Source organism: Coturnix japonica, chromosome 5, assembly GCF_001577835.2.
Source record: "Coturnix japonica isolate 7356 chromosome 5, Coturnix japonica 2.1, whole genome shotgun sequence".
Classification (NCBI taxonomy): domain Eukaryota; kingdom Metazoa; phylum Chordata; class Aves; order Galliformes; family Phasianidae; genus Coturnix; species Coturnix japonica.
The window spans coordinates 41,641,525-41,656,960 of record NC_029520.1 but is presented as its reverse complement, the minus strand read 5'-3'; the positions used below and the strand labels follow the sequence as shown (position 1 = coordinate 41,656,960).

The window sequence follows — 15,436 nt, the reverse complement described above, 5'->3', positions numbered from 1 at the left end:
AGTATCATGGTGGCTTTACTGATGTGCTCTTAGTCCCCAAGATCTTCTCAGAGCTCCTTCATAGCTCAGCTGGCAGCTCCAGGTCCTTCTGTAATAAGTGATTGATGTAACAGTGTGCCAGGGGTGGTGCAAAGTCAGGGTGCAGTTCTGTTCCTGGAGCGTCAGTGGTGCTGGCTCATGTACCAGCTGCCTGAGATTTGGAGGCTGTTTGACAGCACTGCATCTACTTTCCTGTACTAGAGGACAAAGATGCCTTAGGGCTCCTCCTAAGGAATATCTTGGATCATGGGTGACTGTTGTTCTCTCAGTTATTAAAAATAGATGGGTCCTGAGAAACTGTGAGATTTGACTAGGGCAAGCAAGTTTCAGGGATACAAGCTCAGCAGTGATTAGCCTGTCTCTGTACTTGGAGAACAAACTGTTAGTAGGAGAGATGGGTAGAGCAACTGCATTTAGAAACTTGTTTCCAGGGAAACATTAGTTTCTCTAGAAGACAACCCTGAGACATGAAATTTTATATGACTCTTGGGACAAATGTAAGTTTGAGGACTTTTTTTCCCCCTACTTTTTATAGCAAGTACATTCTGCTCCAGATTTATCTGTTTCAGGCCTGTATGGTAAAACCTATTTTAACTGCAGAGTCCAGTATCTCAGTGGATTTGATTAGGAAAAGGGCCCACACAAGCTGCAGTTTAAAGATCTGTTACTTGCATAGCAACTGCAGTCAAATGTGCACTTTCTAAGCATGTCCTTATTCACAATACAAAATGGGACTTCAAGAACAAGACTCAAGACACAACTTGGCTTCATGTGTGTCATCAGAAAAATCAATTAAGAGTAGCTTTTATGTAAATTCAGTGTAATGATAATTTCTTACTTTTGTTCCTAAAATTGCAATGATTGATTTAGGAAGCTTATAGAAATCCAGAGTGAAAGGGCCAGGTTGTACTGTCCAATGTGTTTCCTTTGAGTAGCCCTGCCTCCAGAAACCACAGTTTCATCTTTTAACCTGTTGACAGCTTCCTTACAGGGTAGGTTCATTATAAGACCAAGGTAGTGAGTAAAGTCTACATTCTTTACACTGGGAATTTCTGTTGAAGTCACCCAGACTGTGAACTTCCATTTTAGTTATTGTTTTGAAAATTGTAATTAACTTATTTAGAAACTCCATTTTTGTCTTGGGTGCACATTGCCAGTGACAAAAATAAGCTTCTTGCTATGTAACTGTATTTCTAGACTAGATTTTATCAGTTTAATCTTCTTTAATGGAAAGGGTGATCTGGAGGTATATAAAAGAAAAAAATTATATAATTAAACTATAAGGATCCTCTATTCGGTGGAAACAGAAGTAAATAAATTGGATACTTTTCCAGGGCAGGGATATAGATAGTTCAAGGAAAGACTGGATGTTGTGTTGAGGGACATGGTTTAGTGGGAGCTATTAGTAATAGGTGAACGGTTGGACTGGATGATCTTTTAGGTCTTTTCCAACCTTGGTGATTCTATGATTCTGTGAGCCAATAAGGGGGTATTTCAGAAATTTAGCATCTTTAGTTTTCTGGATGAGGTAGGAGAGAGGCTAATAAACTTGGTCTAGAGGATTTGAAGGGCCCAGTTTCCTTGCTGCTTGTCTGTTAAATGCTGGAGTCTTTATTGCTTGCATGTGTGAGGTTTAATGTGAATATCCATGAAACAGCTTTAAATTTAAACCTCAGTGCTGAAAGAACACAGTAGCTATTATTTATGTCATAATAAAGTTGACTTTTATATTAAGTCTTCTTGTTTTACAGACAAATAAAAGCTAAATGTTGATGGCTATCTTTAGCTGTGGATATTGTCACAAGGAATCTCTGTGAGATCCATCTGTGCCCAGGGCACTGTGGGATGTGAAGTGAGTGGGTGACAGAGGCTCTCCAGACCTTAGGAGAGTTGTGCAGCATGTTCTGGTGTCACTGCATCGAAACCTGATTAAATTATGTGCTTAGGGATTTCTGACGAGCTTTTCCTACTTAAATTCTACCCTCATGTTTCATCTGGCATATCTCCTTGTAAATAATTATACTGCTGTCTTTAGTTCATACTGGCTTTGTTTGCTTTTCCTTTAATCATCAGTGTTATTTGCAGATCTGCAGAAAAGCAGGAAAAACCATTTTTCTGACAACCTGTCTCCAGTCAGGCTATTCCTGCCAACTCTATACACACCATGAAAATGAGAAGTGTGCATGTTATTGGTATTGCTGTTGCTGACCCTTTGGAAACAAACAAAAAGTGAAATAACTGGTCTGGTGGCCAGACACAGCTGTGGTCAATGGTGTCAGCTGAGTGGCAGTAAAACAACATGCAGTGAAGTTATTTTTCAATCAAGTTAGGCTTTACCATACTAATCCACTGAACCTGCAAAAGCTGTTTTCAGTAAGCTCGTCACTTTATTAAGTAGGAGCCAAAGCCAAAGGAAATCCACTTAAGAAAGAAAAGTTAAACAATTTAATTCTGCAGCTGTAGAAATAAATTGAAACAGTGGAGTTACATTTTCAAAGCCATTCTTACAGCTAAGTTGCAACCATTATCATTAATGGAAAATTAAAATAAAAGATAATGAAAAATTTAGCTCTCTTTTTCCAAGTGAAGTTACTTCAAACAAAAATGCCATCTTGACTCTCCCAGTGCTTTTAAATAAAACAACGTTTGTGAGTAAAGGAAGAACAGGCTGCTGTGATGGAGTTCTGTTACACCTCAGCTACTTCCAGTATCATAGTGTGAATAGGTAAAATGTGTTGCTGTCTTTACAACTTTACTGTGTTGAGGCTGAATATTGATCAATTGCAAACAAGCTAATTGAGGAGTGACACACTTTTATCAGGTTTCTTGACGGGGTAAATAATCTGATTGATCAGTAGTTGTGACAGTTGTGGGTAGATGCATCACCAGAATTTGTCCTATGTGTAGTTTATTTTCTATACATCTGTGCCTGGCTACATGGTTCTGGTTGAAGTACCCGAGTGCTTCTGTAGTCAGTATGTGTGGGTTTCATTTCAAGATCCTTTCAAAGCCTGGAAGATTCTTGTGTTAAAGATAATAAGTACAGGCAGTATGGAAAGGAATTCCCACATCCTTTTTAGACTTTGGTTGAACTCTTCTCTACTCTTCTCATCTTTTGAGCTCACACTCTTATATACCCAGCCTTCTTAGCAATATGTCATAATGCAGTCTAAATGCAGTTTGGCATTAAGAGTCCTTTTATTTTTTCTAATGATACCTCAATTTCAAGGTAGCTTCAAAACTCAGTGTTTCTCTGTTGCCATGCAAGAGGCTGCAATCAAGTAGTTATGTTCCTGCTTTGTTTTGTTGGTTTTTTTCTCTGTGAAGATTTCATTGTGTTTCCAATCCCAAGGGGAAGTGTATGATTATATGATCATGTTTTACTCATGATTACTCAATTCTCTGATTTGACTTCACTTGTACCATGTGTTTGTTGAGTGCTTTGATGAAGTTTATTGCCGTCTACACTTCAGACCTATGGAGTCCTTGGAATACTTAATAATGTCTTTTCTGTGAGCCCAGAATGACAGACACTGGGAAATGTATGGACTCAAACTTTCAAAACCCATGAGTCAGGTCTTAGATTTCTGAAATGTGGGGTTTGCTGTAGGTAATTTTGTGACCTAATCATATAGCTGTGAAGATTAGAAACTGTTCCTAAGAGTTAAGCCTCACCTCATCAGACCATGTTCTCATAACTAAGAAGTCACTGAATGATGTGAGCAGGGCACACATCATTGCTAAGCACAAGCCTTTACCATGTATGTAAGCTTCTCAACTTGAAGCACCATGCTAAGGCAAAATGTCTCAGATATAGTACTACTGATAGAATAGGGATAAAGGCTTTTTTGAGTAAGACTCTTATGCAAGTAGATAAATCATAGAAATAAAGCAGCTTTGAAGTCTCTACCTCTAAACATAGTCATGACCTTAGTGAAGACATCTCATCATCCTCTACCACCCCAAACTAACTGTCCATGCTCATGTCAGTACAACTGATCTTAGTGTTGTTGACAGGAGGATACTGCTGACTTGTCCACTCCTGCCAGAGGCTTCATGCAGGGCAGCCTTCCTGCTGCTGCTCATGTCTTTTCATATTTTAGTGGACTGTGAAGCTGAGCTGGCTTTTCCTTAAAGAACTCAAGTGTTCAGACCTGAAAACAGTGATATAATTGTTGTCCTGTGGGGCATGAAGGAAAATGGAGGATGAATAGTGACTTTTATATTGTAGAATGTGTATATTCTGGTTCTGTAAATAGCTGCAATTCAAAAGGAGGTGACTATATTAAATATTAACCATATCCAGCAGGTACCAGCAGTCCTCTGTGCTAAAAGTGACAGATGTGCCTCTTACAGCAGAAAAAAATATGCAGAATGGATACATATTGATGAGAGCTCTTCTGATTCTTATGGCAGTAGGAATGTTGTCAGTCTTCATGCTCTACGTTATTCCCATTGCACAACCTTCATGGTTTGATGTGGCAAATGGATAAGAAGTACAAGGAACATACAGTGAGTAGAATCCTGTTGTTCTGGCTGGAGGCAAGAGATGCAAGGTAGTGTAGAAGCAGATTGAATTAAACAAGACAGGGACCTCATCTGATGGTGTTTAGACAATAAGTGCTCCCTAGTCAAGGATTCATATACACAGTAGGCCAGTCCTGCTGCCAAAAAGCTGCTTGATGCTCTCCCTTGTGCCAGCCAAAATGTTTGCTAAGCTTCTTACTGGCACTGCAGATCTGAACTGTATTAAAGGGTATGTGAAACAACGCTTCTGTTCCATGCAGCTGGGAGTGAAGTGGCACTGAGCAGGCTGTGCCTGAACTGTTTCTTCTCATGCACAAATAGCCTCAGGGAGTGGCTGAAAGCACCAGGAAGCTGGCAATAAATTGTTGGAATTGGCATTAAAAGTAAAATAAAGAAGACATGATTCAAAGGACTGCATAAACTCTGTGGACCCTCTGACAGAAGCTTTCTCTCTTTTCAAAGTACTTTTAATCCTTCTGTGCTATGGAGTATGACATATATTTGAGGTCCTGCCTTTCTTTGGAGTGTCTAATTACCTCTCTTCTGAGTACAAGCTTTGCTAGCAAATAAAATGGCCTACTTTCCATTTTGCTTCCATATCACTTAAATCCATCTCAGGAGGGAATGTTATGTATGTTGAACACAGTTCAAAGAAACAAAATACCTGCTCTTTCCATGAGCTTTTTTTTTTTTCCCCCTTGTCCTTGGAAAGGTGTGATGCACCAAGAGATGTATTAAAGGAAGCGTTTGATGCATGTGTGATAAGTAGCTGGCACTCCTCTTGCATTGTCCTGTTCCCTGCTTATGTTCCATCACAGTCTGCTGTAAGCCTCCACCTTTTGGTATTCAACACCTGCAAATTAAGCTAGATCGTCCTAGCCATTCTGGGCTTGCTCAATTTATTTCTTCCTTATGGAAAAATGTTTGTCCCTGAAGCTCTTGGTGCTCCCATTTTCTCCTTGCTAATGGGAAATGGTGCTATGTCTTGTCCCCAAGGATGTGAAACTCCGATAAGGAGGATCACAGGTGCAAACTCTGTGCAAACAGAGAGAGTATAGCAGAATAGTGACAGTGTTTTGTTTGAAATAAGGTTGTCTTGCAATGAATAACACTGTATCTGGAGTGCCTGTCTGTTAAATTCTAAATCTGGAAACATCTGGAAATGTCTGTGAATAAACACACGGTTGGAAATTAATGATAAATTATTTTAAATGTTTGCATTTTCTTCTCTGTGGATGTTTCCTGTGAGGTAGGAAGGAGAAGTTTTCATAGTTTCTGTGGTGTTTCCATTGAATTTTGGAAAAAGAGCTGCAAAAAATGGAGAATAATTCTGCAGCAAGTACCCCCTCCCTGGAAATGCAGGTGTACTTCTCCTGAAGCATACCTTGCCTCTTCATCTGCAGTGCATCTCAAAAAGGACTTCTTCTGCAGTTCATCTTTTTAGCCATTTTAATCTAACTTTAGCAGCTCACGCTCTACCTTCATCCATTTTTAAATGGTCATTGCTTGCTCTACAAAACAGCACATTACAGTGTACTTCCAATCTCTTACATGATGTTTATGGTTTCCTTTTTCTCTTCATTTCTCCAAGAGCTGTTCCATACCCTTATGTTCAGATCGTGTGTCTGGCCCACAATGGACAAAGCATCTGCTTATTCCTCTAAAGCCACAGGATTTGGTGCTAGTTAATATTAATCTCCATAAATCTCTTCAAGCGTTTGATCTTAGAGCTGCCTGTTTTTCTGTTTGTTTCTAATACTCATCTGACTACCATATTCCTCGCTCTGTTTCTGCTGTGTTGCTTAGTAGCTTTGATGGCAGACATCAACAGGATGAAAAAGTGGAAGGCAGGATGCAGTGTGATTAATTCACATTTTTCACTATGGAGATCCGTCCAAAGCCTCTCCCTTTCTTGAGGATAGCAGTGTTTTAGTGGCATGTGCAGTGGATTACTCTTCCTAGCTTTAAATTCTGTTTTGCAGTACCGCACATAAGGAATTAAGTTTCACTTCTGGACCTCTTCTAGTGGTGGGTCCTCTTGAGAAGACATCAAAATTCCAGATACAATTAAATGTCTCCTCAGCCCTTCTGTTTCAAACTATAGTTCTTTGAAGGTCCTGGCCATTAATTGCATGAATTGAAATTCTGTGTTAGAGACTGACTACTATGAAGCACCTTGGGAAGCTGCCCTAGGCTTCTGTTTGAAAATGGATGTATTGCTGGTCTCCTGTGTTTGTTCCTTCTGCTCACAAGTGCAGATACTATAATCTCAAATGCACTCAAGTAGTTGATCACCAGCATTCTAGTAATATCTGATGAGTTTAGGAAGCGGTGGGAATCTGGGCACTGTGCTGCTCATCTGACTCTGAATGCCAGCAAGCAACCCTGACTCACAGTCCATGTTTTGTTGGGCTTCTTTGCTCATCTCAAATCATTCAGGCTTTTGCACTGCTGTCAAAGCTAATGTAAAGCAGAATATCTTATTGCTTTTGATATCTCAACAAAATTAAGTAGCCAAAAGGATATTTTTCCTCTCTGGAAGGAAAAAGCATAAATAATAAGGAATGTTTTACCATCTAGACTTTCTAGATTTTCCACAGTAAATAAAGAAGAGCAGTGGAGATGCAGCTGGACTGGACTTTGTGACTACCTCATACTTGGTTGAGGTAGGATGGTTTCTGTAAGCTGCTGCTGTTTTCTTCTTAGGCGCTGCGGGATGAGCACAGATATTTGATTTAGCACATTATCTAGCTGCTAGCTCTGCTGGTGCAGATATCAGTGTGGATAATGAATGATCTTTTCCATGTCAGCAGGAGGGAAACAGTTGTGCTAGTGCTGCTAAAACCATGTTCCAAGAATTTGATTCAAGAGTTGTTCCCCTAACAAGAGTCAACTGGTACAGGCTGAGTGAAGTGATGCCAGTGATGTCCCTTTCAGGAGGATGCTCCTGATATTTCTTTGAGCAAGTGAAGGGAATCAGACTTGGTATACTCAGGTAGGTAGAAATGTTGTAAGAAGAGGTTGAAACTGAAGTTAAATATTTCCCCTCAAAGCAGAGCTCATCACACTGGCAATGGCAGAGGGTTGGAGATTCTGCTGGCTATGGAGATGGGAGCCTAAATAACTCCCAAGAAACATTAACAGTCTCAGGAAGTGATACAGTTGTAAAACCTGATTCTAGTACAGTCAAAGGCAGGAGGATACAGTGGACTCTAAGCCAGAAAAAACTCTCAAATCAAATTGTTGTAAATATGTGTTGTTCCTTATGGCCATTTATGATAATAGCAAATCCTGTTTATTTTCATGTACAGAAGGAAGTAATAAGCTCCTTGTACAACATATAGTATAACAGAACAGGTGGTGTGTGCAGTCTGAGAATGCTTTGCCTGATCAATGATTAAATCACTTATTAGATCAATTCCAAAGCCACCGAATTTAGCTTTATTACTACTTAGTGGGGCCCAGTAACAATCCCAGTAAACACTGATGTTTATTTCACTCATAATGCTCAGGACAGAACCGTATCAAACAAAAGTCAGATTTTGTTTGATAAGAATATTCCTGGTAAGTAAATGAAAAATTCTGTAATCTGTTCAATAACATTTTCCATGCATATGAAAAGTCATCAGAACAAAGATGTTTACTTTGTGGCTAAGGGTGTGGGGAGAGGAATCTTTACCATCTGCCACCATCAAATTACTTTTCATGAGGGAAAAATAAATCCCTCTCGTTGGAAGCCATTTTATCAGCTCTGATAGTAATATTTTTATGTAGGATTTCTCTTCCAGAACCTAGTAGAATTTACAAGTAAATTCATCTACTTAATGCTTTGGTAAGAGGAACATCTGTCTCAGACACTGGAAGGATTGAAGTACTAAGAGTTTTTTAGAGGTCTTTTCATCCTGCAATATTTGTTTGATGTATGTAATCCTAATACACTGACTGCAGCAGTAAATATTTTGCTGTAATCAGAAATTGAACTCTGAAATAAACCTTTTTAGCTACAGTTAATGAAAACGTCATGCCTGTGACCCTGTGAGGTTTGTATTCTGCAGCACCAACCTGAGCTTTAAAAAAATTTGAACCAGTAGGGCTGGGAATTTGCAACTTTGATGGAAGAAAAAGCCTCAAGCTTTCAGCGCCTGCCATAGAAATTTAATAAGGATCCTAATAAATGGGTCAATTTCAACAAACAATTAACTTAACAACTTCATCTGGAAGACTTGGAGGCCCTGTTTCATAGGAGGTAACTTGAGAGCAGTTTCATGTTATATGGTATAGTTAATGTTTCCCTTAGAAAACCAGAATTTTTAGGATTTAATATTTCATGTGCTCCAAATTATGTCCAATTGGCATATGGTACACAACAAAGCCTTCAACCCCTATATAGATCAAAAAGAAAAAAAACTATATTAATCCTCTAAGCTGTTTGGGGGATTCATAATCCCAAGGAAAATATACAATTCTCGGGAATTCAGAAGCTTATAAAATAAATTTTGTGGGCAATTTGGATAAAATTATTCCTTGTGCTTTGATTATGCCATTAAAATTTGCACTTCTACAAATACGGAGATTTCCTTATAAGTACTGAGTACTTACTGGGCAGTGTAGTTGCATTGTATAGACTTAGAGGAATGTTTTTTCTGTATGTTGTGTTAGATCACAATGTGAGCTATTTTTTTCATCCTCTTATAAAAATACATAATGGAGATTAAGTGGCTCAACATGTTTATTCAAACTCTGAGGTTGGATAAGCCAGTCACAGGTAGAAAATCTAATTGCACTTCTCCCTGCCCTTTATCATGCTGCTCTGCGACATCCTGTATCTAACATCATCATCCTGAACTGAATGTCTGACTACTTATTGTAAATTATGCCTCAGCCCTTTTGACACATACGATTTCTTGCACCTCTATAGGCAAAAAGTAGAATGCTGTGCTATGTAAGATACATGTGTCTCAGGTGTTTGTTGTACAGAAACTTACTGAGGCAGATCTTGGTTAGACATGCCAGCATATGCAAGATGTCAGTCTGGCTGTGAGGTAGGCATTGGTTGCTGATAAGGTGGACGTGAAAGTTATTGCATCTGAAGCCAAAGGCAATCAGCATCCTCCCTTACAGTTATGTGGCCAGCACCACCATTTCCCTCTTAAAAATATTAATAACAGCTAGATCTTGTATCTGTAGTGGTTATATCCTCAGGTAGGGAGGAGAAAGAAGGCTTCTGTACATGTTGTAACACTGGTAGCTAGCAAGACATCTTCTATGTAAGTAGCAAGTGAATCTAAAAGCCAGCTTGTTATGCAGGTTTGAATGTCATCTGCTGACGATATCCTGAATTAAATGCGAATAGCTTTGAAAACAAAGTTAACTGACCTGCTGCTTTGCTTTCGGAGTAATATCCATACATGCAAATCAAGCAATTTCTGAAACTATCTAACCACACACTGACAAGAGTTGCACTCAAATCAGTTTCTACATTTTTTGGTTCCTTCGTGTGCCCAGCCCTGTGGTGATGTGCCTCCAAGGATCGTTCATAACTGGTTATACAGCATCATAATAAATAGTATTTAAAAGCAAATCGGTGTCTGCTATCTCCAATTTGCTATTGAACAGAGTGACTGGGATTGGCTTCTTGTAGGTATTGCAACAGCAGTGGCGTTTGAAGACATTTGAAGGAGGAAGAAATGACATCAGCAGTGTATGCCTGAGGAATTCCTAGTCTAGTGGGAAAGGAAATAGTGCCACAAAGGGAACCAGCTGAAGTCTCTTGTCTATACCAACTTGGCCTTGAGTTTGCTCAAGAGGTCTTTTAAACTAGCTTGGTTTCTCTCTGCAACAAATTAATATTTTCCATTTCATTTCACAAACTAGAGTGTGTGTTTTTGTGACTTTTTATTTGCAAACTCACTAGGGTGAGCATATTGTACGGATGCTCTGATATCTCTTAAAAAGAATGTGGGATGGCTCTATGGTGGCTGTTGCTTACTGGTTGTGTAGGTGTGGGACAGTTCATTTATTGCATCTGTCCCAGAACCTGTGTTCTTCAGTAAGATCATGTGCCTCTGCAAAACTTTAGACTACTGTGAGAGCACGCTGCATTTGGGCTTATTGGAAGAGTATGGAAGACCTGCTTCCTGTGAGGTGGTCAAAATTCCTCTTCATATCTTTGTCTCTTACATCAAGATCTGAGTATAGCATAATTGAAATAGTAGTTCTTAACTTTTTACTGCCTTCTAGTATTACATCTTTGCCTCCAACCCTCTCAGTCGGCATCCTCCTTTTCCAGCATAATGCACAGAATTTGCGTGCAGGCCAGCCATATGGCATGTGTAATTATTGTTTTATAATGGTGTTATTGCTCTCTAGCTGCCCAGTAAACCCAGTGCAGTTTCAGTAGACTATATGCAACAGCATATGAACTTCAGACTTGAACGATTTTCTTCACTTTTATACAAAAGTAGGTGTGAAGGAGAAAAAAAGATTCCATTTAATTTATAGAAACTATATAAAGTTTATAGAGTCTCCACAATCCTCACAAATGAAAAGGCTGCAGAGAGGAGGGGCTGCATCAGAACTGGGAGGTCTGCAGAGCTGGAGAAGAATAGCACTTAAAGGCACGCATCAGTAAATACCTGTGCTGAACTTTTCCCATTAACTCCATGGGCAAGCAGATGGCCTGCATTAGGGGTTTGTCTGCCTTAGGGATTTTAGAAACAAGTTTTCTCCCCTTTCTTCCTCTCCATTCAGTTATTATTCCTTTACAGTAGTGCAGCACTAGTGTCTGTTCTGGTGTTATCGTTCTTATTGGAAGGAGCCTGTTTGCTTTTGAAAGGTTTGCTGAGTAGTCTCAGCAATCTGTACATATACATAAGTGCTCTCCTGTGTGTGCCTGGCTTATTTTTTGGTGTGTGAACTTCCTGAAGCAGTAATACCAGCTCGACTCACCTATCCTTTCAGGCATATGCGCAGCTCTAATTTACACTGATGGCAGAATTTCTGCAGCAAAATTAAGAGCCACAGTGTCCTCTTTTGTACAGACAGTCTAAATAAGCACAGCTCTCACTTGCATCCTTACTTACCCTGAAAATAAAAATTGCCAAAGTGTTTGGTGAAAATAGGACTTGGCTGAAACCAAGCCTCTGTAGAAATTAAATGCTTTAGAAGACTTCAGTTTTGCTTCTGTGTACCCTTCTGTGCTTCCTTTTCAGTTTTGGTGGACATTGGACATCTGTCTAGCCATCCCACTTGGTAATGCAGCCAGTCCCCATGACATCCAGGAATCCCAAATGCAGCTCCATTTCCTGCTGCGCTGCCTGCCTCTTTTCACCAACACATGTATTTAAACAAAAAGCAATGTATCTGGAGACGGATCTGGCTTAACTTTAACCTCTACTGCCCCTCCAAAGTTAATTTTAACAGATCAGTTGTTGAAGTTACACCCTTGACTTTGCGTGACACGTGGCGCTTCTGAACAGACGTGGGTGTGTGTGAGTGCATGGAGAGGCAGCTCAGGGGTTGAGGTGCTGATGGGAGAGAAGCCCAAGAAGGATATGACCTGTCTCATGGTTTATTGTATTCTGAGATTTGTAGGTAGTAAATGCTGTGGGTATTTTTACATATACTCTTGAAACCTAATATAATTTACAGTTTAATTTGTAGAGAGCTGTTTCAAATCTGTGTAGATTCTTCTGAGTTGTTTTAAAAGAAAAGCCAACAGCAATAATTAGTTTGGCATTTTGCATGTTTTCTGAAGCACATAAAGGGTAATGACTTTTTTAAACCATCTTACATAAAATCAGGTTTTACAGGAATAAGAGGACCTAGAAGGCCCAAGTGACCATCAGTGATAGATGTAATTCATGCTGAAAGCTCTATTCCTATACATCAAAATAAGGAAAACAATTATATATATATGATTAGAGGCTGCTGACCCTTCAGTTAAAATGATCAAAAAAGCAAGATTAAAATTTGATTTACGGAAGCTGCTACTTAGCCTATAATTAGGCTGACCAATAAAAACAAGCCAGACTTTTACAGAATGTGATTTCCCAGTAGATGGGTTACCTATTTTAGCATGGCTGAGGAAACAAGAAATGATTTTAGAATATATTCAGTATACTCTATGTGTAGATTGAAATATGTAACTAGTTCTAATGTTTTTTGTTTATAAATTGCCAGATTTCCTTAATTCTAGTGAAACTGGAGAACCACTTGAGAATAATTGTCTCTAAAATGAAATATCACTTTGTCAGTCTACTTTATTTATTTAAAATTTATACTTTACTCTTTTATTTTAGAAGATTAGTCAGAAATATGATTCCCCTTGCACTTTTGCTGTAGTTTGCTATGGAAATGGATTCAGGAAATGGCACATGTGATTAAAAACTCTTCAGCTGGCACAAGAGCTATTTGTACAGCTCCCAGTGTACAGCACTTCTGGCAAGTCAAAAGTGCTTCTTGTCTTACTGCAATATAAATAAAATGATAAATCAGTGTAGAGACTTTTGATTCTGATTTTTTCTCTTTTTATTTGAAATGCACTAGTTGGAAGATTGGGAAGATGGCAACTTTTCCATTCATAAGATTGAAGACCAAATTGTTGTGTTGACTAATGTGGTCCGGTTTCCTTGTGCTAGTTAAGTACATTGGAATCCACAGCAGCCCAATTTGCATGTGGGTGTCAGGACAATAATTCCATAAATTGAAGGCTCAAACCACCAGCTCAGTCTAACAACACTGGAGAGCTGTGCACAACATGTTAAAACTCAGCTCTCAAAAGCTACATTGAAGACTGCAAAACTAAGAGAACCTTCTTCCTATGGAGTTCAGAATGCATCTACAAGTGCATAGCTCATGTCTGGATGAAGACTCTATGTCTCCTGTTATGGAACATATTTGTCTTATTTGCAGGCCTCCAATGAATTCTGACTTCTTTTGTGCATAAGATTTTGAAGTTTCCTATAAGTGTGCTGTCTTCTGGAAACTTAAGTGCTGTGTTTTTGTTGTTTTTTTTCTGATATTTGTAGTGGAACGGGAAAATGTACAGAAGAGGACCTTTACAAGATGGATAAACCTACATTTGGGAAAGGTAAGACTGGCTGTTGTGATATTGAGATACAAGGACACAGTAGGAAGCAGACTACATTGGTATATTTTAAAATAGTTACAATTTGTGATCCAAGAGAACTTGTGTATAGGGAGAGGTTTGGAGAAGAATGAGGGCAAGCCGGAAACATGTTTCCATATAAATGAAAATTCCCTTTCAGGTTCAATAAATGCTTGTCTGGCTTTAGGTCATCTCAGATATCTTTGTGTCTTCGTTGCTACTGACTGCATGTTTCTGTAGAACCCCACATAGGCACATAAAAACGATCGTGGTTTAGGCTGCTCTGAAGGGATGGTTGCTGTGTGTTCTCCACGACTGGAAGTTTGAGGCATAGCAGCCAAAGACGGATCAGTCCTCAGAACCTGGCTTTGTCCCAGATCTCCAGATGGGAAGCATTAATTACTTGTTGTTCGTTTTCCGAAGGCCTGTATGATGTGATCTTTACATATCCAATTATGTAAGAGAACAAATTCTTGGACATCCCATATTTTTGAAGTATAATTGTTTCTTAATCAAACAGTAATGTGACTTTTAAAGTCAATTTGTTGTTCCTGTTGGTGGTAGATAAGTACTAACTCTCATGAGCAGTTTGACATCCAGAGGAAGGTTTTCAGGTTGTTGAGAATGAGAAGAGAAAAAAGAATCTTAGAATTACTGAGACAGAAGCAGTGCAGTTGTGGAATGAGACAGACCAGCAGTCCTTGGATTCCTTGGACTCCTTGGACTGGAGTTTGGGCTTCACAGGGCTGTTAGTATCTGTGGCTAAGTTTCATTGAGTACAGATAGGAACTAAGTTTGGGCTATGAGTTAGATTACGGTCTGGATTGTGTGTTTCTTGTGAAAAGACTGCACTTCAAACATGGTAAAGCTAAAAGGGTTTGTAGAAGAAAAGCATTACATATATAGTTGCTTAAGTCCTCTACTATGCAGTGAATGTTACTGAAGGAATAAAAGGGTCTTCAGTCTCTCTAGAAAATCAGAATAAGGCCAGTTGGTAATGTTTGAACTATCAGTTGCTCAGAATGAAGACAGTGATTCCTCTGGGAATTAGGCTCTGGGGCTTTAAATTTGAAAGTTGTCAGAAAGGTTTGTCAGGTATGTAACTGTGGAAAAGGTCTTTCATTTACAAAAGGAATTAGATCATGAAATGGCTGTAGGGAGCTGTTAATTTGTCTGTGCCAAACATATGAAGTCTTAGAAATTTTGTGGGTAGGTGAATTATTTTCTCTGGAACACATACAAATTTTTTACTTCTTTGGTTCAATAAAGAAAAGTGCTTCTCTGAAGAAAGGGCAAAAGTTTACTGCTACATTATTATTATTATTATTATTATTCCTGCAACTAGCATAACAAACATATCCATATAAATAATGAGAACATTGCTAAAGCTATTTCTAATTACATGTGATTTCACAGAGACACCCTCTGAGGAAGATGGCTTCTGCCTTTATCCTTGAAGAAGCACTTCTTTATGCGGACTGGCTTCTTTTATAGGCAACATTGAAGGCCTCCTTGTATTGTATACCTTCTTAGGAAACTTGTGGCATGGTGTGTGCCCTCTTAAAGCGTGCCATCCCATGTGGGTCATCTTTTGAGAGGAGATGGCTCTGGTAATGGGATATTTGGGGGGCAGCCTACATCCTATGAGTTCTGGTGGTTCTTGTTTTTGTTAGGAGTGAATGAGAAATCTGGAAGCTTCGAACTTAAAGCTTTTTAAGTCTTGAAATGAATGTTACTTTTCTTTCTTTCAGTATGGAGTGT

At 39.0% G+C, this 15,436-nt stretch overlaps 1 protein-coding gene across 1 annotated transcript in view; it reads left to right on the top strand.

Annotated features, from left to right (window-relative positions):
* The window catches only part of CLMN (calmin), a 67,990-nt gene that overhangs the window by 32,029 nt on the left and 20,525 nt on the right, over positions 1 to 15,436 (top strand). Inside the window, exon 2 of the mRNA XM_015865361.2 lies at positions 13,596 to 13,657. Coding sequence (XP_015720847.1) covers positions 13,596 to 13,657 — 62 coding nt within the window. The remainder of the gene's footprint in view (positions 1 to 13,595; positions 13,658 to 15,436) is intronic.